Source organism: Gymnoscopelus microlampas (genome assembly GCF_963454915.1).
Source record: "Gymnoscopelus microlampas genome assembly, chromosome: 10".
NCBI lineage: Eukaryota > Metazoa > Chordata > Actinopteri > Myctophiformes > Myctophidae > Gymnoscopelus > Gymnoscopelus microlampas.
Genome location: NC_139947.1, coordinates 17,110,698 through 17,134,814, shown reverse-complemented (window position 1 = coordinate 17,134,814; position 24,117 = coordinate 17,110,698). Strand labels below are relative to the sequence as shown.

The window sequence follows — 24,117 nt, the reverse complement described above, 5'->3', positions numbered from 1 at the left end:
CACACACACACACACACACACACACACACACACACACACACACACTTTTGCGTTACTAATGCAGCTATGTCTCCCTGTTTGCAGAGGTGCTCCCTCTGGTGCAATTCTATTTGGAGGAGGGCATCACTGATGAGGAGGCTCTGTCCCTCATTGACCTGGAGGTCCCTCACGTTGACAGGAAGGCTGCACGCTGGCAGGACATGAGCAGCGGCGGTATCCTTTGATGAACTCTGTGTTTATATACACACACACAAACACGCACACGCGAACAGTCATCGCGCTTGGGTCGGGGTGGGGGCGGGTGTAACGATCAACTTTCCCCGATCCGTTTCTCGCACGCTCAGGAGTATCCATCCATCTGAGTCTGTACACCCACGCGGCCCACCGCCTGCCCTGTACATTTTCCTGGAAAACAAAGTGCGCGAGATGGCCCCCCCGCCTTGTTCTGAGAAGTTGTTGGGTCTAATGTTGGCCCGTGATTCTGCGCCGGTAGGGTAAGCTGTCAGAGCTAAGTCATCTTAGCTCTGCGAGTTAATAGGGTTAGAGAGGCTCTCCCCGTCTCATCTTCATGACACTAACCCTCTGAGAGCCAGAGCCAGGTCCCAAGCACGGGGATTAACCTGCATTAGCCGACAGGCCTTCAAGGGCACTGAGGGCCTGCTCCTTTTCACTGAAAGCCGTGACGTAACTGACGGGCATGAATGACTGGCGTTTTGACACTCTCAAAGGCCTGAGAGAGACGCCTGCGATCTAGGATTTTCCATATTATTTCCACATGGCATGTCCTCAAATGACATGACACGGCACGAGTGTGAAATGTATATGACGGTAGGAGAAGTATTTGTAGCTACACAGGTCAAGTGAAATAATGACTATGCGTCGTACAGATGCCATTTGAAGACTGTGAAAACTAAAAGAGATAAATCCACATTAAAAGTTTGTTTAAAATGTACCTCCTTCACAGTCATTAACCACTTAAACCCTTTATACTTGACCGGGGTCGGCTCTCTACTTGGTCCGCTACACTTTCACCACATTACTATGATTCATGGCACAAATTTGAATAATTCCAGGAATTCTCAGAACCGACTCTTAGATCAAGAGTGATACTTACCCACACAGGAAAGATGTAATACACCAATACAAACACATTATTAACCCAATACCGACCTTTTCTGGTTATTTAAATGGTATAAGTAGTATAACCAACTTATGAATAGAACATTCCAAAATGGACAGATGAATTTGGTTCTTTCCCAAGCTTTCTATTTCCTATTTGTATTGTGGTTTTCCACAATAGTCTGTCATCATCTTCACAAACATCAAGTACTCTTCCTATTTGGAATCTCTTTTGCTTTGACAATGACAATTCACATTTCGTCTTGGATTAGGTGTTGTCTGAGTGTGATGTTTGCAAGATACTCCTTTCTCCATCTGCTCCAGAGGTGCTCTGTTAACCACATGAGAAAATAATAACCCTATATTTTGTTGCCCGGGTCCCCCAGAGGTCTATACTTGGCCTCCTCCTTTTTCCATCTACACCAAATCCCTTCACTGAAAATAGCCGATCACCAAGCTCACAACACAACGCAAGTTTGTAAGTCGGCTTTCTTTTTTTGGGGGGCTTTTATGCCTTTATTTATAGGATAGTAGACTGACAAGAAATGGGGGGTGAGATGGGGAGTTACATGCAGCAAAGTTCGTCAGGATCGGGACTCAAACCTGTGACACGCTGTCAGGCTGACATTGCAGCCTAGGGTGCCTAGACCGCCACACCGCGGTCCAATAGGTCGGCTACTTTTACCAAAAATGTGGCTATTATGACATGCCCAAAATAGGGACGCTACAATTCATGTGGTTTAATATTATATCTTGGCATGCAGATCTTCCACCACAAACCTTCCTGCAAGGTGGAGGCAATGTGATAAAGGCCTTCAGGCCTCTTCACATGGGAACTGAGGCGTATAATAATTAATTTTCAATGAGAGGCGAGTGTTCAGGTACGGGGGCGCGGGCAATGCGACAGGCGTAGCCACAATGGGCGTGATCTTGTGAAATTGGCAGAGTTGAATTTTAATTAATTTAATTAAATTGTTTGGGGTAAGTGGCTCTAGGCTTTTGGGATCATTGATACTGTCAGTGGTGAGTGGGTGGATATTTACAACTTGACATGGCTTCATAGAAGCATGTTCTCAACAAAAGCATAATCTAATCTTCCAGCTCTCTGTGAGAGGGCCGAGCTTAGCGCGCTCCTTACTGTCCTAATCTGCCCTCCCCAAACACCTCCCATATGGCCGGCGTGGGGCACATTCATATTAAAGTCTGTCTTTTTCCACCTTTAAAGCCTTTGTGAGTTTGTTCTTTGCCCCCAAAAAAATGTGTCCCTTGATCCGATCTGATTTGTCTTGCAGCTCCACGGATGTCTATAAAACGCTGTAAGGCATTCATGAAAGCATCAGTTGTTAGATCCTCCAAGATTTCTTTGTAACTTGCCCTTGTTTAGGGCTTCCCAAACTTTTTTAGCTTGAGACCCTAAAGACAAATTTGGTGTCTCCCCGGGACCCAAAATACACTATGAATTATCCGCTTAGGCCCTATTTATAATATTGCAAAAATAGCCGATTTACAAGCTCACAACACGTTGCATAGTGACGCAATGTGAGCATGTAGATATGTTATTTTTGAAAAAAAAGAAATATTTTTTTAATTTTTTTTTTTTTTGCCAAAGTCTGAAAGATTTTTGGGACATTTTTGAAACATTCCTTTTTTTTCTTTTTTTGTTAGTAAGTAAAAAAACGGGATATTTATACCTTGTGACCCATAAAACCAGGTCCACGACCCAAAATGGGTTGCAGACCTATGTTTGGGAAACACTACCCTTGAGGATAGACAGGTGATTATGAGACCATGCCTCTTACACGCTTTACGACCTTGCATTGTGTGAAGTGGTCCAAAACAAGCTATCCCACAGCAGGTGAAATGTGGTGAGGGATCGACATGGTTTGCTGGTAGCTCTGTCATCGTTTGCTCTCATGTTGGCCTGCTACCTTTCCTGCCTCAATTCGGTTTGCCACAACTTTACAGCATAGTCTATATTCATCATACTTCTTAGCTGAATTCGTACGTTGGTACGGACAAAACTCGCGTGTCCTCTGAGACATGCCTCAGGAAAGGCACTTAGAATGCCTAATTCTTTGTGCAAAATGAATTATAATAATCCCTAACCTCACTAACAAAAATGTTATGCCCAACATTTGTAAAATAAAATTAAAATAACAAAAGAGGCCTGTTCAATTTTGCAAACGACTATCACTTGTTTTTGAAGGAAGGATACATTACTGGGCTTATACCCCTGAGGCAAATACAAACCGATTTGTATTTAGGCAATTTTTTAGTTGAAGCGTTAAACAGCTGAACATAATTATGTCCCCCGGCGTGTTTGCCATTCCTTCCAGCGTGGCCGCCTGCAATTTGTGTTTGCGTGTTTGCAATATCACGTCTTAACTTCCGAGGCAGCTACAGTGTCCTTAATTAACCCCAATCAGAGTCGCAGTCTTTGAAGTTGGACGACGGCGCGGACGAGGAGGAGGAAGACCCCTTCACTGCCAAGATGAGCTTTGAGGTAAGCGGAGGAATAAACTCAACCAACTGGAGAATTATGAAAGGTATACTTTGTGGCGGTGGTGTTATATTGCAAGTGTATTTATATGCCTTTCTCTGTTACGTACGTGTGCCCACCCACCACACACACGCACACAGCAGGGGGGCTCTAACTTTGTCCCAGTGAAGGTAAGTCGCTCGGCGCTGCGCTCCATGAGTAGGAGGGACGTCCTGATCAAGCGATGGCCGAGACCGCTCCAGTGGGAGTACTTCCGCTCGCTCCTGCCTGACGTCAGCATCACCATGTGTCCCACCTGCTTCAAGGTACAGCTCACACGCTTAGAACACACACACACAAACACACACACACACACACACACACACACACACACACACACACACACGACCTGACATGAACTCCACATGATGTGAGAGTTGTCTCACTCCGTGCCTTCCAGTCTCCCTGTAGGTTACAGTATATCGTCGCTGTCAGGTGTATTTCCGCTTGCTGTATGTCCGAAACAGTTCCTTTTTTTATTATATAAAGATAAGTTAATAAAATAGTGAAAATAGCCTATCTACAAGCTCACAACACGTCACGTCATGTCACGCATTGTGAGCTTGTAGATCTGCTTTTTTCACTACTTGTGTGTGACACTCTTGTATGATGAAGTAGTAAATTAATCTACACAAAAAAACTAAAAGTTGAAATATGGAGATACAGTACAAGGTTTCTGCCCGACAGCAACGATATATTGTGTGTCTCCTCAATCTAGCTTCATATTGCACTGTATATTTGTTCCACTCTTTTCTGGAGCCATGTCACACTGTAAAATCATCATTGTGTTCATTTAAAGAGAGTGTAAGTGATATGTAAAAAAGCTCTACATTCCGATTGATTGATTGAATACTTTATTAACAGTTTGCAAAGAAGGCACGGTGGCACAGATTTATACAAAAGAATATTAAAAGGATAACCCAATAAGCCCAGGGAGTCTTACCATTGAGGTCCTGTGTATTTAATTCATCGAGACATTTAAAGACAAACAATAATATGCAAAACATCATATATATACGAGTAGTAATGAAAAAGAAAAATATGCACAGTAAACAGTCGAGGGGTGGGGGGGTCATTTCAGGTGATAAGCTTAGACTTTTTATCATTAGAGTCTTTGTTCCGCAAGACAGGTCACCCCGTCTCTTTAGCTCTTTAGTAAACGTAAAATACATTTTCAGGTCGAGACACCAATTTGATCTAATAAAGATCATTATCAGCTTAAATCTTTGTGTTCCAGTTCCAATTGTGTCTGCTCTTTTTTGTTTTTGTTTCATCACTCCCAATTTCACTTGTGATCCTGTATTCTGTATGAGTTCCTAATTGGATCAAATTGGCATCCGACCTGAACAATTATTTTGAAGAGCTGGAGAGACAAACACACCTATTACGGAACAAACACAGCTATTTAAAGCTACACTCTGTCTTGTCCTACTCTGGATTCGAACTCCGGTCCCCTGCGTATAAGTGACGACATTTTACCACTGAGCTAATAGAGCCTGCTTGCCCAGGGGAGAAATTGAATTTTGACCTTCAGGCAGTACCACTTGTCAACCAGTAGTGGTCAAACCGGACCACAATAAACATCTCAATAAGAGCAGGGAGACCAAATGCAACCACCAAAATTGTGTAAGTTATATTGTATTCATACTCTACCATACAGATTGGTCAAAATAACATTTTGTTTACTAAAATAAGTTACAAAGTGTAGCTTTAACACTTAACATCAATTACAGTCCCTTTAACGTTCTGGATCAATGAATGGAGAATTTTACAGTGTTTTGAATATTGTACGTGTGTGTGTGTGTGTGTGTGTGTGTGTGTGTGCGTGCGTGTGCGTGTGTGTGTGTGTGTGTGTGTGTGTGTGTGTGTGTGTGTGTGTGTGTGTGTGTGTGTGTGTGTGTGTGTGTATATTGCAGATGTTCCACAGTGAGGACTATGAGCTGCTCGTGCTTCAGCACAACTGCTGTCCGTATTGTCGCAGACCCATCGACGAATCCAACTGACCTCCTCTGACCCTTTGAGAACAACACTGTTACACCTCCCAACCGTAACCACTTCTTAAACCCTACCTACTTTGTTGACTGGGGTCCCTCAGGGGTCTATGCTTGGCCCTCCCTCCCTCGTTTTCTCCAGTGACACCAAATGTCTTCGCGTCACACCCAGAATAGGGACGTTTTTGAGCAGGTCATTGGCGGGTTTCCAGGGCGTCACCAGCAAAATGATGAACAGTTTTTACATAAGCCTATTTGATATTTTGGCTATTTTTTGAAAAGACACAACAGACACATCTCGACAAATCTGCTCTTATGGGGGTTTCTGGCACAAAATCTTTTCAAATGGGGGGTTCATGGCCAAATACATGTTTAAAAACAACTGGGCTAGGGCAGTGGTTCTCAAAGTAGGGTCCTGGGACCCTCTGGGTTCCTTGAGGGGAGTTCCAAATGGACTCTTACAGGTCAGTAACTCTGAGAGTGTACAAATGGAAAAAGGTTGGTAAACCACTGCACTAGGAGGGCTTTGTGTTGACTTCATTCCTTGTAACGTGAGTGATATAATGTTGACATTCTTGATGGTGAGGGCTATTCCTCCACCTCTCCCTCAAGCTTCCCAAAAGGAATGATTGAAGTGAAAGTGCTTGTGCGGTCACCAGCGCAGACCACCAGAGAAGCACGTCGGCAGCCTGTCAATCCGATCGGATTAATAGGATCAGATGACTTAGCGCTATCGCTGATTACATCACCTTAAAGGGGACATGTGTCCAAGAGTATGAAATGCCTCTAGAGAAGCAATCTTATGATAGGAAAACAAAGCAATACATGTTTCTAAACTAAAGCTGTAATCCGGAACTTATTAACTTACTTATGAATAATATATTATTGGTAGAATGGTAGAATATGTATACAATATAACATCTGCATCTGCAGTGTTTGAAGGCGGTCTCCCTACACTTCCATTGAGACATTTAGAGGCTGTTGTCAGCTAGGACACCTACTGGTGTAGCAGTAGTTCTGCCTGAAGCTAATAAGTACAATATTTCCCCTGACCGAGCGGCAGTGCCTCTTGCATGAGCGGTAGAAATGTGTTCTCATGCGGGAGATCCGGGTTTGAATCCCGAGTAGGACATAAAAGTTATGGATTACAGCTTTAATACTGTAGGTCATCTTTAAGTGTTAAGGACCAGCCTTTAATGACACAAAAAAGTGAATTCCATGTTTACAAGAGGGACATATTTTGTAACAATATTGTAATGTTCTGTGCAGATTTTGCACAGGTATTTTATGATTTATAAAGAATGAGTAAATGCATTTTATTATTATATTGGCAAAAACACTTTTTTCAATAAAAGTTCAACTATCTTGGTTGAAATGTGACGTATGTACAGTATTCATGTTGTTACTATGTTTAGCAGTGCGTGTTTAATTAGCAGTTAATCTACAAGCTCACAACGCATCACGACGCATTGTGAGCTTGTAAATGAGCATTTTTTTCTGAATATTTGCCTATTTTTGATGAATTTTCTCCCTATTATGCCATGCCCAGAACAGGGACTCTATGGTTCATGTGGTTAAGTGTTTAATGATGTTAGACTCTGGCATTTTCAGTAGCATCAACTAACAATATGACTCTCTGAGGCTTCTGCCATAGGATTTGTGTGTGGGAGTGAAAAAGAGCGAGAGAGTGTGTCAAGTGTGCACTAGTCTGATTACACTCAGAACGTGGTTTCTCCTGCTATGAGTTTGAGGTCTACATTATGAGGTGGTTAAGGATTAGGTTTCCACAGATGCAAATGAGCTGGAAATGCTCCGGAAATTTCATTTACAGTCTGTCTACAATAACCGGTTTAAGCCCCTACACTCGACATGTCCAGGCTGAGTAAGGCTGGGGTTCGGCCGGATCCCTCTTGGATAGTGGAATCTGCTTACTCGCCTGCTCTTTAATGGACAGTTTCATGATGCATTGTGATGCATTCCAGCACTGGGATAACGAAGGCACCAACCTCTGTCCTCCAAAATGCTGAGCCTAAATTTATGGCAGGAATTTTCTTCTATAATTCTATAGTGCGCGCACGCGTGAGTGTGTGCGCGTGTGTGTGTATGTGTGAGAGAGAGAGCGAGAGGGTGAGGGTGAGAGAGATGGACTGAGAGTAACCTAAATCCGTCCATGCACCTCCCTAATCCTGACAGCCTGTTAAAAGGTGATGCGGCCGCCTCAGGGGGCTGCAGAACACACCTCTTAACATCCACCAGATCTACTGTATCTCTCCTCCCTGTTTCTCTCCCCACGGCGAGAGAAGGCTCCCTGTTAGTAGTAGTAGTCTGCTGTGTTCTCTGAGGAGAGACACAGAGCGTTTTTTTCCTTCTTTTTAATTTGCTCAAACTCTTCCTTTACGGGGGGCAAGAAAAAAAAAACACAAGCCAGGCAATCACCTCGCACCACAGCCAACCGCCATGAATGGCACTGAAGGCCCAAACTTCTATGTGCCCATGTCTAACAAGACTGGAGTGGTACGCAGCCCGTTCGAGCACCCTCAGTACTACCTGGCCGAGCCTTGGAAGTACTCCCTCCTGGCCGCGTACATGCTCTTCCTCATCATCACCGCCTTCCCCATCAACTTCCTCACCCTCTACGTCACCATACAAAACAAGAAGCTGAGGACCCCTCTAAACTACGTGTTGCTCAACTTGGCGGTGGCCGACCTCTTCATGGTGGTGGGCGGGTTCAGTGTCGCCCTCTACACGGCCCTGCATGGATACTTTGTCTTAGGGGTCAACGGCTGCAACATCGAAGGGTTCTTTGCCACCATGGGGGGTAAGTGATTGAAGTGATTGATGGAAGTAAAAACACTGTAACTCATGTAAAATGGTGATACCATACAGGTTTAGCAAAAAGTGCTGCACCCAGACAGTACTTTGACAGTGGTCAAAACACTGGTTTGTGTCATACAGTATATGTGTGGCAATGAAGTTTATGGAAGAGGGATGCATTGGGCACCTTTTGGGAAGTGTGAGAATGTACGAATACATTGTGTGTGTGTGTGTGTGTGTATCAAGTGAGAGCACACTTGTACTGTACGTATGTAAGTCCATCTGATTTCTTGTGCCTCTCAGGGGAGATTGGTCTTTGGTCTCTGGTGGTATTGGCTATCGAGCGCTACATTGTGGTGTGCAAACCAATGACCAACTTTCGCTTTGCCGAGAGACACGCCGTTGTCGGTCTGGCGTTCACGTGGATCATGGCCCTGACCTGTGCGGCGCCTCCACTCCTCGGATGGTCACGGTACGGTATGCCTCAGTGTGTAGACTGTAATCCTGCAAGGACTGGACAATAGTCTAATTTGGCAGTGTGAGCAGAGGCACAAAGGGTTAATTTATCCATTTGTACCTCTGAGATGGGACGGATGTAGGTCCATTTGGTTCCATTTGTACCCCCTCAGAGTTAAATAGATAGATGGACCTTTATTGCTTTATTCCACATGGGAAATTCAGTTGTCCTGGCATTACTGTAGTATGAAACATAGGACAGGCACAGACAAAAAAGATACAACTAAGAATAAAACAATAATAAATAGTAGGAGTAAACATGTACTAACGTACAGGGATTAAGAATAAAGCACTAAAAACCAAAGGAGATTAGGGTCCTTGCTTAGCCCTCCCCACTTGGACCACCCAGGATTTACTCATTGTACGAGCTATTAACAGGTATAAATGTTATGTTTATGAATGTATATAAGTGTACATAAGCAATATATTGTATTGTATTGTGGGTAAATATGAACAGTCCATCCACAGTTTACTGTATATGGTAATTAACTAAATAATAACATTACTGGCGTACCTTAAAGCCATATGGGGTTTTTCCTACCAGTAGCTCCCATGTTTAAAGTCAGCCGTTTGTGATGATATTGATTGGAGTTGTACAGTAAAACAACATTTTGTGGGTGCAGGTACATTCCAGAGGGCATGCAGTGTTCCTGTGGGATTGACTACTACACCCCCAAGCCAGAGATCAACAACACCTCCTTTGTTATTTACATGTTCATCCTCCACTTCACTATCCCCCTGATCATCATCTTCTTCTGCTATGGCCGTCTGCTCTGCGCCGTCCGTGCGGTACGGTCAGCTAAGACCAATATAATACCAGTGATGGAAGAAGTACTCGCATGTTTTACTTAAGTAAACGTATCAATACCCTATTGTAGAAATACTGTACAAGTCCGGTATTCAAAATTTACTTGAGTAAAAGTACAAAAGTATTGGCATCAAAATATACATAAAGTACCAAAAGTATACAGAAGCTCCCATTTCACAAGTTTTCAAATGTATAAAATGAGTAGAAGTAAAATGATTGAAAATTGGAAACTCGAGTAAAGTAAAAATACCTCACAATTGTACTTAAGTACAGTACTTGAGTAAATATACTTAGTTCCTTTCCACCACTGTATAATACCAATAATTATGCACTACATGATGATACATAAACAATCAGACATGATTTGAAAAATTGAATCAAAGGGAAATCAAAGCCCATTATCCAAATCTGTATGATGCCTGTTATTTTTGTGACAAGCAATCGTTTTTTTGTGTTGTACTTTATAGAGAGCAACATCTCCTGGCCCCATTACCAGCCAGTGGCAGATGCTCATTCCAGTACACTGCTTTTCACCAATAGATATCAGGCTTCATGCAGATTTGAGTTATGGGGTTTGGTTGCCCTTTAATGATGAGCAAATATGTAGACAAAAATGCAAGTCATTATTACAGTAGTTCTCAAAGTTCTGACCCCCAGAGGTCATTGGGGGGGTTCCAGGGGGGTCCCGAGCTAAATGATTGATAGAAACCAAATGGACTCTTACGGGTCTGTAAATCTTGAGTGTAAAAATCTTAGTAGTTATGGGGGTCCCTGGCCTAATGCATACCAAACCAGGGGTCCTTACTCAACCACTTGCATAACGTTTCTTCACGCAGGCCGCCTCTCTGCAGAAAGAGTCCGAGACCACCCAGAGAGCAGAGAAAGAGGTGACGCGCATGGTGATCGTCATGGTGATATCCTATCTGGTGTGCTGGGTGCCCTACGCCTACGTGGCATGGTACATCTTTGCCAATCAGGGAGCGGAATTTGGGCCAGTGTTCATGACCGTCCCAGCCTTCTTTGCCAAGAGCGCAGCCCTCTACAACCCAGTCATCTACATCCTGCTCAACAGACAGGTAATCCTGATTTAGACTTAGTGCCAAGGCGTACTCTGTGCACAATATGTCACACTGCGATGCTTGTAGATCTCCTATTTTTTGTGTGCGACATCCACACACAACCAAGTATAACTTGGGCTTAATGGGACGGTGTGTGTGAGCGAGTACCGAACCGAACTTGACTGTGACCCTCGCCTCCCTCTGTGCCCCTCAGTTCAGGAACTGCATGATAACCACCGTGTGCTGTGGGAAGAACCCGTTCGGAGAGGACGAGAACTCCATGGCGGCCTCCTCCAAAACTCAGACCTCTTCCATCTCGACCAGCCAGGTGGCGCCGGCTTGAATCTACTGACCCCTGTTTCCAACCCCTTACCCACCCACTCCCGACCCCAACCCCCCCCCCCCTCCCATTTCCCCACCCGTCCGAACACACCTGGGGGGACTCCACCGTCATCGCCAAAGCAGCAGCAACTACGTCCTATTGGCAAGTCCTCTCGATTGCACCTCCCTCTCGTCCGTCTGCCCTGCTGCGGGGGGAGTGGGGTGGGTGGGGGAGGGGAGGGGTCTAACTGCACCTGGCCACTGGAGCGGGGCTGACCTCATGCAGACATTATAATACTCAAAGGCCACCATATGTGTATTCATAATCCAATAAACCATGGAAAGCGTTCAGATGGAGATTAATCCGGCAACACCGGGGCGTTGTCTTGATGACCGTCCAGCTGAACGCCTTCCATGGTCCCCCCCTCCCCTAAAGCGCTTGCTAGTCACACAATAGTGAGGTATGAGGGGAAAGAAGGCGCAATCTGAAGACAGCGCCGGATGAAATCACTCACGTCAACTCTTGTTAATGTAAAATGTCATGATTATATGTGCCCGAAATGTGTTTTAAAGGATTTATTTTGTTTAAAAGGATACTTTAGGTGAAATTAGGTTAAAATTTGTGTGGTTGGTATGTCCCATGACCACGAGGCCCTGGCCACGGCTTGTCCGCCGCCTGGTCGCTCTATTCGCTTTCCTCTTTTCTTTACGATGATGAAGCTGAGGTGGTTAGTTGGCTCTTGGCGTCGACTGGGACCTGAGTGGAACCAGATGGACCTGCAAAGAACCTCCGCAGGGAGAAAGCTGCCTCCCTGCGAGGGATTGAGTGGTTTTGCGTGCTGGTGTGGGTGAGTGTAAAGTATAATATTATGTATGTTTGTGTGTGTGTGTGTGTGTGTGTGTGAGAGAGAGAGAGAGAGAGAGAGCGAAAGCGAGTGAGTGTGGTCGATGTGTACATTTGTCTGTACGCGGTTAAGGAGATGCTAATCGCGTTGACTGTATAAAGGCTTGGATATCGTAGAAGTTGTTCTATGTCCCGTAATAAAAATTAAGTTAAATGTCTGTGAGATTTCTTTTCTTTCTGTCTCTCTTTGCTCGCTTGTTTCATGAGCATTTATTTACAAGCCTCTGAAATGTTCCAGATGCCACTTTAAAGTCATTGGGTGGTGGGCCACATTTGAATGTTTCTTAAAATGTTTGAGGAAAGAATGAGGACTGGTACAATAAATGCGTGTAATGATTAGGCACATTAAAATTCTAAATGCTGCGATTTATTTCACAAACTCAGACAAATAATTTGGCATCACAAATACAGTCATTTCAGACAGTTTTCCTCTGATTACATTAAGCTCACATTATTTCTGATAAATTCAAATTTCCCTCTTGTCCATTGGTCTGATTCCAACATATTTATTCAGAAGCAGACAACAACTATATGATGCAGTTCTTCCCAGTGAACCACATTATATCTGGTCCAATAAAGTTCAGTATTTGTACAGGCAGTTCCATGGCGTGGAAATCATTACCTATATAAAATTAATTCTATTCTTCTCTCAACTCCTCCTAAACCCATCATCAACCCACAAAGCCCCATTGGGACACGAGTTCAAAGCACCGATGGGAGTGAATCATTCTTCATCTTCACCAATCACACCTGAGAACATTGCAGGTTTTCGGGAATGGGAGGAGTCAGTCGGTCTCATTCATACTCTTATTGATGTACAGGCCACTTGAAAGCATTAGAACACATCTATAAATATTGCTATTGACATTATCATACAGTACAGTGCATCATTGGCTCGGTTCCCTTTAAGACAAGGGGGGTCAGTGCGTAAAAGATCGCCACCAGGGCTTCAGGTCCAGTAACTGTGACGTCATCGATGAAAAGCCTCATCTCTTGAGTTCCCCTGGCTATAGCAAAAGCCAGACCAGACCAGACCAGAACTGTCTCTGTGTCTTGGGGGGGAAATAGTCTAGGAAATAGATACGGCGTTCCCAGATTAACAGGAACTCCAGAACCACTCACAAATGTGAGAAGTTCGAGGGGCAGTGTTGAGTCCCTGGCTCCACCACCTTCTCACACGTTCCAGTCCGTGACTTTCGACAAGGGGAATAATTAGGACTACACAGTAAAATCCTCAGTGTTCATTTATCCATTTGCCACTGTGGGAGGGTACAAATGTAACGTAAACGGATCCGTTTGGTTACATTTGTGCCCTCTCAGAGTTAAATGAACACTGAATATTATGCTGTGCATGAAGGGTAACTCCTCGGTTATTCCCAGCTACTATATTAGGTAGGGAGACAGGCAGTTGGCAGCAGGAGCCGAGCCAGCAAGAAGAGGTGGCCGGCAGAGTGGAGAATTTGGCGGCTTCAGGCGTCACTGCTGCACTCGTAGATGTTGTCCTCCACCAGGGCAATGACCTGCTCAAACTTGTGGTGCAGCTGAGTGCGCTTTGCGGTGGGGTTGGACTCCAGAGCGCTCACCACCTGACAGCAAAAGGGGGGGGAGAGAAAGTGAGAGAGGGCAGAAAAAACAAAGGGTTAAGAGGACAAAGGTACAATGCCTGATTTATACTTGGTTGTGCACCGCACACTGAAAATAGCCGATTTACAAGTCACAACATGTCGCATTGGTTGGTGAACAGGGAAGAATTTATTTGATATATTTTTTTTCAGTTTTAATGGTTTGTACGTTTGCATGCAAGTATTATTGACAATCTCTTCTGTTCTTTGAACGACTGGCTGTAATCTTTTGTTCACTTACAGGACGACTTCACCCATTTTCAACCTATCTTCGCATAATTGATCCTCACTGATCCTCATGATAATGGTAAAAATCCCACCCTGTGTGAAGGTAGCGGCGCCTTTGATACATTTTGTCATCGATATGTGTTTATAATGTGTTTATAGCCATGTGTCACGTGAAGCTTGACCAATCACTTTGTTGACGGGTCTGACCAATCAGAGCGTTGACGGGTCTGACCAATCAGAGCGTTGACGGGTCTGACCAATCAGAGCGTTGACGGGTCTGACCAATCAGAACGTTGACGGTGAACATGGACAAAGTCAGGTATAGAGCAGGATCCGCTCTATACCTAAAGGTATATATACCTAAAGGTGTGATTTTTAGCGGCGCTAGCCGCTCTATACCTAAAGGTATAGAGCGGCTAGCGCCGCTAAAAATCACACCCTGTGTAAAGTGAGTGGTGCCTTTGATGAGCCCCGTATTGACCCCCGTATTGATGTTGTCATCAATGTTTGTGGACATACAGGTCCTTCTCAAAAAAATTGCATATTGTGATAAAGTTCATTATTTTCTGTAATGTCCTAAGTAGGCCGAACGTTGTAGAGTATCTAAGATTGCCACTTTGTTGACCTGACCTGGAATCGTACCCAGGACATCCAGGACCTCTGGTTCACCAGGCAGGCCCACTAACCACTCTGCTATGGCACTCTGATTAACATCATGTCAGAAAATGAAAGGAAACAAAAGTCTGACTATACTGAGTCAGAGTCAAGCTTTACAAAATGTAAGTTGTGTAAAAAAAAGTCTGACTATACTAAGTTTTTTTTTTTTTTTTTTTTGGATTTAACTTTCGTTTCGGTAAAATAAATTTTACCGAAACGAAAATTACCAATCAACTCTAAATTGCCTGAAACGTACTCCTAACAGGTTTTTGGGGGGACGATTTTGGCCTCCACACTTAGTGATTTTTTCGGATTTAACTTTTGTTTCGGTAAAATAAATTTTACCGAAACGAAAATTACCAATCAACTCTAAATTGTCTGAAACGTACTCCTAACAGGTTTTTGGGGGGACGATTTTGGCCTCCACACTTAGTGATTTTTTCGGATTTAACTTTCGTTTCGGTAGTGACAAACTTTCGTTTCGGTAGTGACACAATGGTGAAAAAATAAATGTATTTGTCTTGTTTGTTGTTCAAGTCAAAGCACCAGGAAGGCTGTATTTCTTGGCCAAGAGTTAGCTCAATGGGTTGAGACGCAGTATTCATGATCCAGAGGCCATGAGTTCAAATCCCACTGCTGTCTTTACTGTGATGCTTTCCTTTGCAGACTAACTTCTAAAAAAACAAGTTAAAACCACCAGGAAACCTGTAACTCTCAGCCAACAGCATAGCTCAACTGGTAGAGCGTCTGTCCAATACCATGACTTGACTTGACTTGACTGGGTTCGATTCCCACTCGAGTCAAGTGTCCTCGGTAACTTGGGGCAACGGATAAATTGACTGGTATCCTTAGTGATGCTTCCCTTTGCAGACTAACTTCTAGAAAAACAAGTTAATTCTAGAAAAACAAGTTAAAACCACCAGGAAACCTGTAACTTTCAGCCAACAGCATAGCTCAACTGGTAGAGCGTCTGTCCAAAAACATGACTTGACTTGACTTGACTGGGTTCGATTCCCACTCGAGTCAAGTGTCCTCGGTAACTTGGGGCAACGGATAAATTGACTGATATCCTTAGTGATGCTTCCCTTTGCAGACTAACTTCTAGAAAAACAAGTTAATTCTAAAAAAAAAAAAAAAAAAGTTAAAACCACTAGGAAACCTGTAACTCTCAGCCAGCAGCATAGCTCAACTGGTAGAGCGTCTGTCCAATAACATGACTTGACTTGCCTTGAGTGGGTTCGATTCCCACTCGAGTCAAGTGTCCCCGGTAACTTGGGGCAACGGATAAATTGACTGGTATCCTTAGTGATGCTTCCCTTTGCAGACTAACTTCTAGAAAAACAAGTTAAAACCACAACTTGACTCGAGTGGGAATCGAACCCACGCTCTACCAGTTGAGCTATGCTATTGGCTGAGAGTTACAGGTTTCCTGGTGGTTTTAACTTGTTTTTCTAGAATTAACTTGTTTTTCTAGAAGTTAGTCTGCAAAGGGAAGCATCACTAAGGATATCAGTCAACTTATCCGTTGCCCCAAGTTACCGGGGACACTTGACTCGAGTGGGAATCGAACCCAGTCAAGTCAAGTCAAGTCATGTTATTGGACAGACGCTCTACCAGTTGAGCTATGCTGTTGGCTGAGAGTTACAGGTTTCCTGGTGGTTTTAACTTGTTTTTCTAGAATTAACTTGTTTTTCTAGAAGTTAGTCTGCAAAGGGAAGCATCACTAAGGATATCAGTCAATTTATCCGTTGCCCCAAGTTACCGGGGACACTTGACTAGAGTGGGAATCGAACCCAGTCAAGTCAAGTCAAGTCAAGTCAAGTCATGTTATTGGACAGACGCTCTACTGCATCTCAACCCATTGAGCTAAGCAGTTGGATGACAAATACAGCCTTCCTGGTGGTTTTCACTTGATCTTCTGGAAGCCAGGCTGCAAAGGAAAGCATCACAGTAAAGACACCAGTGGGATTTGAACTCATGGCCTCTGGATCATGAATACTGCATCTCAACCCATTGAGCTAACTGTTGGCCAAGAAATACAGCCTTCCTGGTGCTTTGACTTGAACAACAAACAAGACAAATAACTTAAATAAATGTGTTACTTTTCACATTGGGGTCCACTGCCCAAATACATGTCAATTTGGGGGGTCGACAACAAAACGTTTTAGAACCACAGATTTCAAGGAAACAGCTGTAGGTGAATGGATAGAGTCACTGACTAGTGAGCCGCAGGTAACAGGTTCAAGGCTCAGCCACAGCAACAAGTCAGGATGTCAAATCAAATAGGTATTATTAGGAGTGGAATGGTTGTGTTTTTTCACCCCAACTGCACAGGACAGCAGTTTTATATCTGTTTACATGTACGTGATTTTCAGTGATGGAGACAAACCGCACAGACGTTCACTGTACTTTAGTACATTTTGTAAACTTATGACTCTGAGTAGAGTATAGCCTGACTTAAACAAACAAATAACAACTTAGTATAGTCAGACTTTTTTTTACACAACTTACATTTTGTAAAGCTTGACTCTGACTCAGTATAGTCAGACTTTTGCTTCCTTTCATTTTCTGACATGATGTTAATCAGAGTGCCATAGCTGAGTGGTTAGTGGGCCTACCTGGTGAACCAAAGGTCCTAGATGTCCTGGGTACGATTCCAGGTCAGGTCAACAATGTGGCAATCTTAGAGTGATTTGAGGCTGTTAGTTGTTAAAGTGCAGAGGACACATTTCACGTATGTGCCTAACAGTATATATTTAGCGAGCACACTTGACGTTATTGTCACTATGTATTTGGCCCGTTTTTTTGACCCCTAACTAGTCCTTCATACTTTTAGCTACAAACTCCGTTCCAACTCTACAACGTTCGGCCTACTTAGGACATATCGGCTACCATTGTGTCACTACCGAAACGAAAGTTGGTCACTACCGAAACGAAAGTTAAATCCGAAAAAATCACTAAGTGTGGAGGCCAAAATTGTCCCCCCAAAAACCTGTTAGGAGTACAGTACGTTTCAGGCAATTTAGAGTTGATTGGTAGTACTTTGTAGTGACATTTTTTTTGGTCCCTAACATTCATCGAACTCATTCCAACTCTACAACGTTCGGCCTACTTAGGACATATCGGCTACCATTTGAATTTTAGAGAATACCTTAGAGCTTTAGAAGATTTAAAACCTCTAGAACCGTAAACCTTTAAAACCTTTTCCCTCCTGTTCTGAATTCCCATAGACGTGTTTAATATCGCGTCAATTAAGAACTGTGTTCCAAACATAAACAAATGACCCCGGCGGTTTTACTCTTATGGATATGAAGCATCAACTGACGGTGAGAAAACGCTAATGTTACTTCTGCCGAATTAGTTAAATTTGCCAGAAACGGACTGTTTCAAATATGAGTGACTGACTATCGTAAACGATGCAGAGGCTCCTCCCTGACAATATCGCCGAGGCAGTTTGTTTATTTTTGGACCACAATTCTTATGAGACGATTCTATGATGACCCAATGTTATTCTCCATAGGGAAATTACTTTACGACCCAGGGGATGGACGAGTGACGTCAGGACTTCTGTACTCTGGGTTAACATGTGCATGTACAAACTGGATGTATCCACTAGAGGGCAGCGTTGCCCTTCCACCTCGGTCCGGTATGCCTCTCGGTCGGTCGGAAGGAACGATCGATTATAACAATTGGGGGTCAGGGAAACGAGCTCGACCTTTTCATCTTCAGGGGACAACAGGAATGGAACAGATGTTTTCACATATACAGTATACAGGTCCTTCTAAAAAAAATAGCATATTGTGATAAAGTTCATTCTTTTCCATAATGTAATGATAAAAAATAAACTTTCATATATTTTAGATTCATTGCACACCAACTGAAATATTTCAGGTCTTTTATTGTTTTAATACTGATGATTTTGGCATACAGCTCATGAAAACCATCTAAAAAAATTAGCATATCATGAAAAGGTACTCTAAACGAGCTATTAACCTAATCATCTGAATCAACGAATTAACTCTGAACACCTGCAAAAGATTCCTGAGGCTTTTAAAAACTCCCAGCCTGGTTCATTACTCAAAACCGCAATCATGGGTAAGACTGCCGACCTGACTGCTGTCCAGAAGGCCATCATTGACACCCTCAAGCAAGAGGGTAAGACACAGAAAGAAATTTCTGAACGAATAGGCTGTTCCCAGAGTGCTGTATCAAGGCACCTCAGTGGGAAGTCTGTGGGAAGGAAAAAGTGTGGCAGAAAACGCTGCACAACGAGAAGAGGTGACCGGACCCTGAGGAAGATTGTGGAGAAGGGCCGATTCCAGACCTTGGGGGACCTGCGGAAGCAGTGGACTGAGTCTGGAGTAGAAACATCCAGAGCCACCGTGCACAGGCGTGTGCAGGAAATGGGCTACAGGTGCCGCATTCCCCAGGTCAAGCCACTTTTGAACCAGAAACAGCGGCAGAAGCGCCTGACCTGGGCTACAGAGAAGCAGCACTGGACTGTTGCTCAGTGGTCCAAAGTACTTTTTTTCGGATGAAAGCAAATTTTGCATGTCATTCGGAAATCAAGGTGCCAGAGTCTGGAGGAAGACTGGGGAGAAGGAAATGCCAAAATGCCTGAAGTCCAGTGTCAAGTACCCACAGTCAGTGATGGTCTGGGGTGCCATGTCAGCTGCTGGTGTTGGTCCATTGTGTTTTATCAAGGGCAGGGTCAATGCAGCTAGCTATCAGGAGATTTTGGAGCACTTCATGCTTCCATCTGCTGAAAAGCTTTATGGAGATGAAGATTTCATTTTTCAGCACGACCTGCTCACAGTGCCAAAACCACTGGTAAATGGTTTACTGACCATGGTATTACTGTGCTCAATTGGCCTGCCAACTCTCCTGACCTGAACGCCATAGAGAATCTGTGGGATATTGTGAAGAGAAAGTTGAGAGACGCCAAACCCAACACTCTGGATGAGCTTAAGGCCGCTATCGAAGCATCCTGGGCCTCCATAACACCTCAGCAGTGCCACAGGCTGATTGCCTCCATGCCACGCCGCATTGAAGCAGTCATTTCTGCAAAAGGATTCCCGACCAAGTATTGAGTGCATAACTGAACATAATTATTTGAAGGTTGACTTTTTTTTGTATTAAAAACACTTTTCTGGTGTTTTGTATTGGTCGGATGAAATATGCAAATTTTTTGAGATAGGGATTTTTGTTTTTTCTTTACTTTTTTGCCAAAATCATCAATATTAAAACAATAAAAGGCTTGAACTACTTCAGTTGTGTGTAATGAATCTAAAATATATGAAAGTCTAATGTTTATCAGTACATTACAGAAAATAATGAACTTTATCACAATATGCTAATTTTTTGAGAAGGACCTGTACATACATACATACGGACACACGGACAAAGTCATGTATAGGAGTGGTTGGCACCGCTCAAAAATAAATCTACTCAGTCTCTGTCTCAGAGGAGGGCTGCCTACCAGTGACATCATCGTTAGACAGGTTTTTCTTTTCAAACAAGATTATATTTCATTTTATTTTGTATTAACGCAAGAACAATGTCTTCCATTATAGCACGCTAACTTTACAGGAATAGAAAGCCTGCCGTTTCTGTTAGCTTGGATTCCCCATCGATGATGTCACTGGTAGGGTTTCTGAACTGTCCACAGCCCTCCTCTGAGACACAGACCAAATAGACAAATATGGTACCTTATTATCATGAGCATTAGTAAGGATTAATTATATGAAGATATAATTAGTAGTATTGAAGTTATAAAATATAATTTCTTCTGCTGCTTTTGCACCACAGGTATAGTAGCTATATGTATGAAAAAAAACATACATGCTTTTACACTTTTTTTATTTTTTTATTTTACACAAGAAGTGCCCCAGTTACAGAAACATTGGGTAGATATGTACCCATTTCTTCAAGGGAAGGGTAGAGTAACAGAAGTTTTGTGGTAAATAAATCACCCTACTGAGTTAAGAGGAAACCAATAAAGACTAGAAAAGTGTGCTCCTCTGAGCACAGGTCTTCGCCACTACCCGCAAACTTCGGAAGGCTGTCATAGCCAATTGGGATGGGATCTGAAAAATCAGACTCATACATCTTGATCAGATGACCCCAGAGATTATGTGTGAGTTTTAATGTGTGAATTTCTGTGAGGTTTGGACAAAATCTGTAGGAGTAATAGCACAAAGTGTGTTTTGAAGAAAACACAAAATGGCGGAAGATGTAATCTGGCACAAATGGCCGGGGCCATTATTAATATCATCATCATCATTAATGTATGATTATTTGTCTAATTGCTTGCTTTCCATTTCACCTTTTCTTCAGTAAAATCCTGCCAACTACATCACATGGCCTGTTCCTTGGAGGAGTTGATGCAAAAGGGAGTTTAGCTTGTTATTAATTCAGTTCCTATGTTGACACAATAGTATGAAAAAAAGTACTACACTATGTTATAAAAAATTAAGCCAAGCAATACTTTATGTAACAGGGAGACCTGTCCTCATTCAGGGTTCTGTGTCCACCCCCAATACCTCAGGTGTAAGTCATCACTGATTATCCCCTACGGCCCTACCCTATAAAACCTGGCGCCCATTCACTTTTTCTTCTTGGCATTTCTTTGTATGCACTGGCTTATCTGATGCACTAGCTTGTCTTTTTGAGTTAAGGTCATTGTATCTATTTTAGATGGTTATATGTTTCTCAGGCGCCTCCACCCCCTCTCTATGCATCAGTGTTGATGACCAAATGCCCCTCCACCCCTCCTCTTACACACACCTTAACTATTGAGGTAATATGTTCTGTATTCTTATTATAATGTATTTTCATGTATAAATATACAGTAGTCCATTCACTCTATTGTACTACTGTTTTTCTTTTTTTTTATACAGTAGGCGTAGTTCCGTGGCTGCTTTTGCCCCCTTTTTAGACCCTTGTTGTTCCTTTGTGTTTTTTATTTCATTGTGATAACCCAACTGCCACTTGTTGTAATTGTTATTTCTTGTGTGCGCCAGATCGGGGTGGAGGTGACTGTGGTCGTGCTGTGTGGGAGGACTGCCTGGAGGGCTCTTGCCCCCCATCTATCCACTGCATGCTGTATATCTGTCTGTAATGTGCACCTAGCCTCTGAAACCCAAAATAGGATCTAAGAGTTGCTTGCGGCTACACCTAACCCACCTGCTGATTAATAAACCGCTTCTTTAACAGTAATTTCAATTTGGTTTAAAATAAATCACTTTTGTCATTTTGAGAAGCACGTCTCTGTTCCCTTTCTTTACAAATACCGACCTGTGTTGTAATTCAGTGTGGTTACTTAAGCACTTTTAATTGTTTCCTTGGGTGAAACTCCCAAGGTGGTGAAGTCGAATTTACTGAGCTGTTCTTACTCTGCCATAGCTAGTTTAGTTTAAACAAAATGCCATACAGTACTGTTATTAATAAAATAAAGTTATACAATGCCATAAAAGAAAGTTATACAATGACATCATTCGTTGTACTTGTTAGCCTTATTGTTCACAGCACAGCTATACGTACTGCCCTACAAAGCCAAAGTGCAGTAACTACGAAAAAAATGATAAATGGGTTTAAAAGTGTTTCAACTGTAGTTATTCACCCATCTACAGACTGTCAAGCTCCAAACAATGTGTGTATATAATGCTGTATTTTATGGTGCAGCTATGCAACGGCCAAGCGCTGGAAGTTTGTGGACGACCTCAACCTCTTGGAGGTGCGCTCACTGAACGCTCCATCTATCATCCATCAGGACCTCGCTGATTTGGAGAGGTGGTCCTCCGAGCGAAAAATGGTGCTGCACCCAAAGAAGTGCAAAGTATTGCACTTCTTCACAACAAAATCCCCCCCTACATTCCCAAATCTAACAATAAATGACCTCGAACTCCAGAAAGTCTCAACCCTGAAGATCCTGGGAATCTATATCCAGTCCAACCTGAAATGGTCCGAACAGGTGGACCATCTCTGTAAAACAGCCAGCCAGCGGTTGTTTCTCCTCAGACGCCTGAAAAACTCTGCCATCCCACCAGACGATCTCACCTCCATATTCACAATCTACATCCGACCAACCTTGGAGTATGCCGCCCCAGTCTGGCACTCAGGCCTTACTGGCGTCCAATCAAAGGCCATCGAGAGGGTCCAACGCAGGGCGGTGCGGATTATCTTGGGCAGGGATTTTACATCTTACAGGAATGCCTGTAGCCGCCTAGGACTCCCCTCCCTCAGCTCGCGGCGCGAGGACTTGACCAGGGCGTTTGCGACCTCCCTCCGACAGTCTGACCACTTTAGGAGCTGGCTTCCACCTGAGCGAGGCGAAATAAGCCAACGCCAAACCCGCTTCTTAACACATTGGGTGCCAAAACCGTATATATACGTTTTTTGCAATACTTACACGGAGTGCCAAAACCGTATATATACGTTTTTTGAAAAAAAAAAGAAAAAATTCAAACATTTTTTTTTTCAATTTTTTTTTTTTTTTTACCTTCTAAGCACCAGGAGATATCATTTTCCGAAGATTTTGACTCCAATCCATTTTCTGGTTAACTTATGACTTCAAAAGCCTGTATCTCGGCTCCTAAAAAATGGTCAAAAAACCCTGGCACTCAGTGTACTCTGTTTTTTTAAAAACCTGGCACCCAATGTGTTAAATGACCTAGACCTGGCCTTCTGCACAACAGAGCGGTACAAAAAAAGTGCCATCCCCTACATGATCAGACTTTTAAATAATTAACTTGACTGCATGTTTGTTGTTTGTTTGCCCTTTTATGCTTTATTTGTAATGATGTACCCACAATTCAGTCTTTGATCCAATCCATGATTTTATCTATGATTGCTACTTGTACATCTCCTTTTATTCTCAAATAAAAAACGTTTACTACTAATTAAAAGTGTGGGTGGGACTGACAAAGCTACATCCGAAAGGGCCCATAAATGTTTTCCTACTTTTTGTCTTTTTTGTCTTTTCAGGATATAGGGTGCGTTCGGAAATACAGCACTGAGAGCACTGGCCAATACAAAATAATAGGCGAGTGTGCTCCGGTGCGCAATTTCCGAACGCACCCAAAGTCAAAGAAGAAAAGTCATGTGAAGAGCTGCTTCTCTGCAGTGAAGATTGGTGTTCAAGGTGGGAACCATGTTTTTTTCCCTTTTTGCTAGGAAAACACACAAAACACAAAACGAAGGCACAGGCATGGAGCTCCTGGTTTACTGGGATGGGGTTCAATTCCCCGCTGTGCCCTGCTCATTGCGTTGGCATTTTTAACTTGCACATTTTGAATAGTTTCATGTATTATACAGGCATCAGCCTTTAGTATGTATCACAATGTAACTTTAACTTATCTAAAAAAAAACGTATCTTTAAAGATTACTTCAATTTGAATGTATATGAAGACACTGTATCCAGATGTATACTTCTCAGCTCTGTGCATAATGGTTTATTTGAAAGGCGTTAAATAATCGTTTATGGTTCACCTTTATCTAACCTTTCAATGAAGAACATGCATGTGAACAGAATTGGGATGA

The 24,117-nt window shown here is 43.0% G+C and overlaps 3 protein-coding genes across 3 annotated transcripts in view; 2 read left to right on the top strand and 1 right to left on the bottom strand.

Annotated features, from left to right (window-relative positions):
• Positions 1-7,027, top strand: part of ift122 (intraflagellar transport 122 homolog (Chlamydomonas)) — a 50,673-nt gene extending 43,646 nt beyond the window's left edge. Inside the window, exons 26-29 of the mRNA XM_084069680.1 lie at positions 85-213; positions 3,546-3,622; positions 3,760-3,924; positions 5,575-7,027. Of these exons, the coding sequence (XP_083925806.1) occupies positions 85-213; positions 3,546-3,622; positions 3,760-3,924; positions 5,575-5,661 (458 nt within the window). The 3' untranslated portion in view covers positions 5,662-7,027. The remainder of the gene's footprint in view (positions 1-84; positions 214-3,545; positions 3,623-3,759; positions 3,925-5,574) is intronic.
• Positions 7,028-8,106: 1,079 nt separating this feature from the next.
• exorh (extra-ocular rhodopsin) lies at positions 8,107-11,244 on the top strand (the record flags this gene model as incomplete). The annotated part of the gene is made up of 5 exons (XM_084069734.1): positions 8,107-8,467; positions 8,767-8,935; positions 9,603-9,768; positions 10,624-10,863; positions 11,060-11,244. 5 exons carry the CDS (start codon positions 8,107-8,109, stop codon positions 11,186-11,188), a joined length of 1,065 nt encoding a protein of 354 aa, XP_083925860.1. The 3' UTR covers positions 11,189-11,244.
• A 1,177-nt stretch (positions 11,245-12,421) lies between these two features.
• plxnd1 (plexin D1) overlaps positions 12,422-24,117 on the bottom strand; it is a 115,366-nt gene continuing 103,670 nt past the window's right edge. Inside the window, exon 36 of the mRNA XM_084069745.1 lies at positions 12,422-13,656. Coding sequence (XP_083925871.1) covers positions 13,540-13,656 — 117 coding nt within the window. The 3' untranslated portion in view covers positions 12,422-13,539. The remainder of the gene's footprint in view (positions 13,657-24,117) is intronic.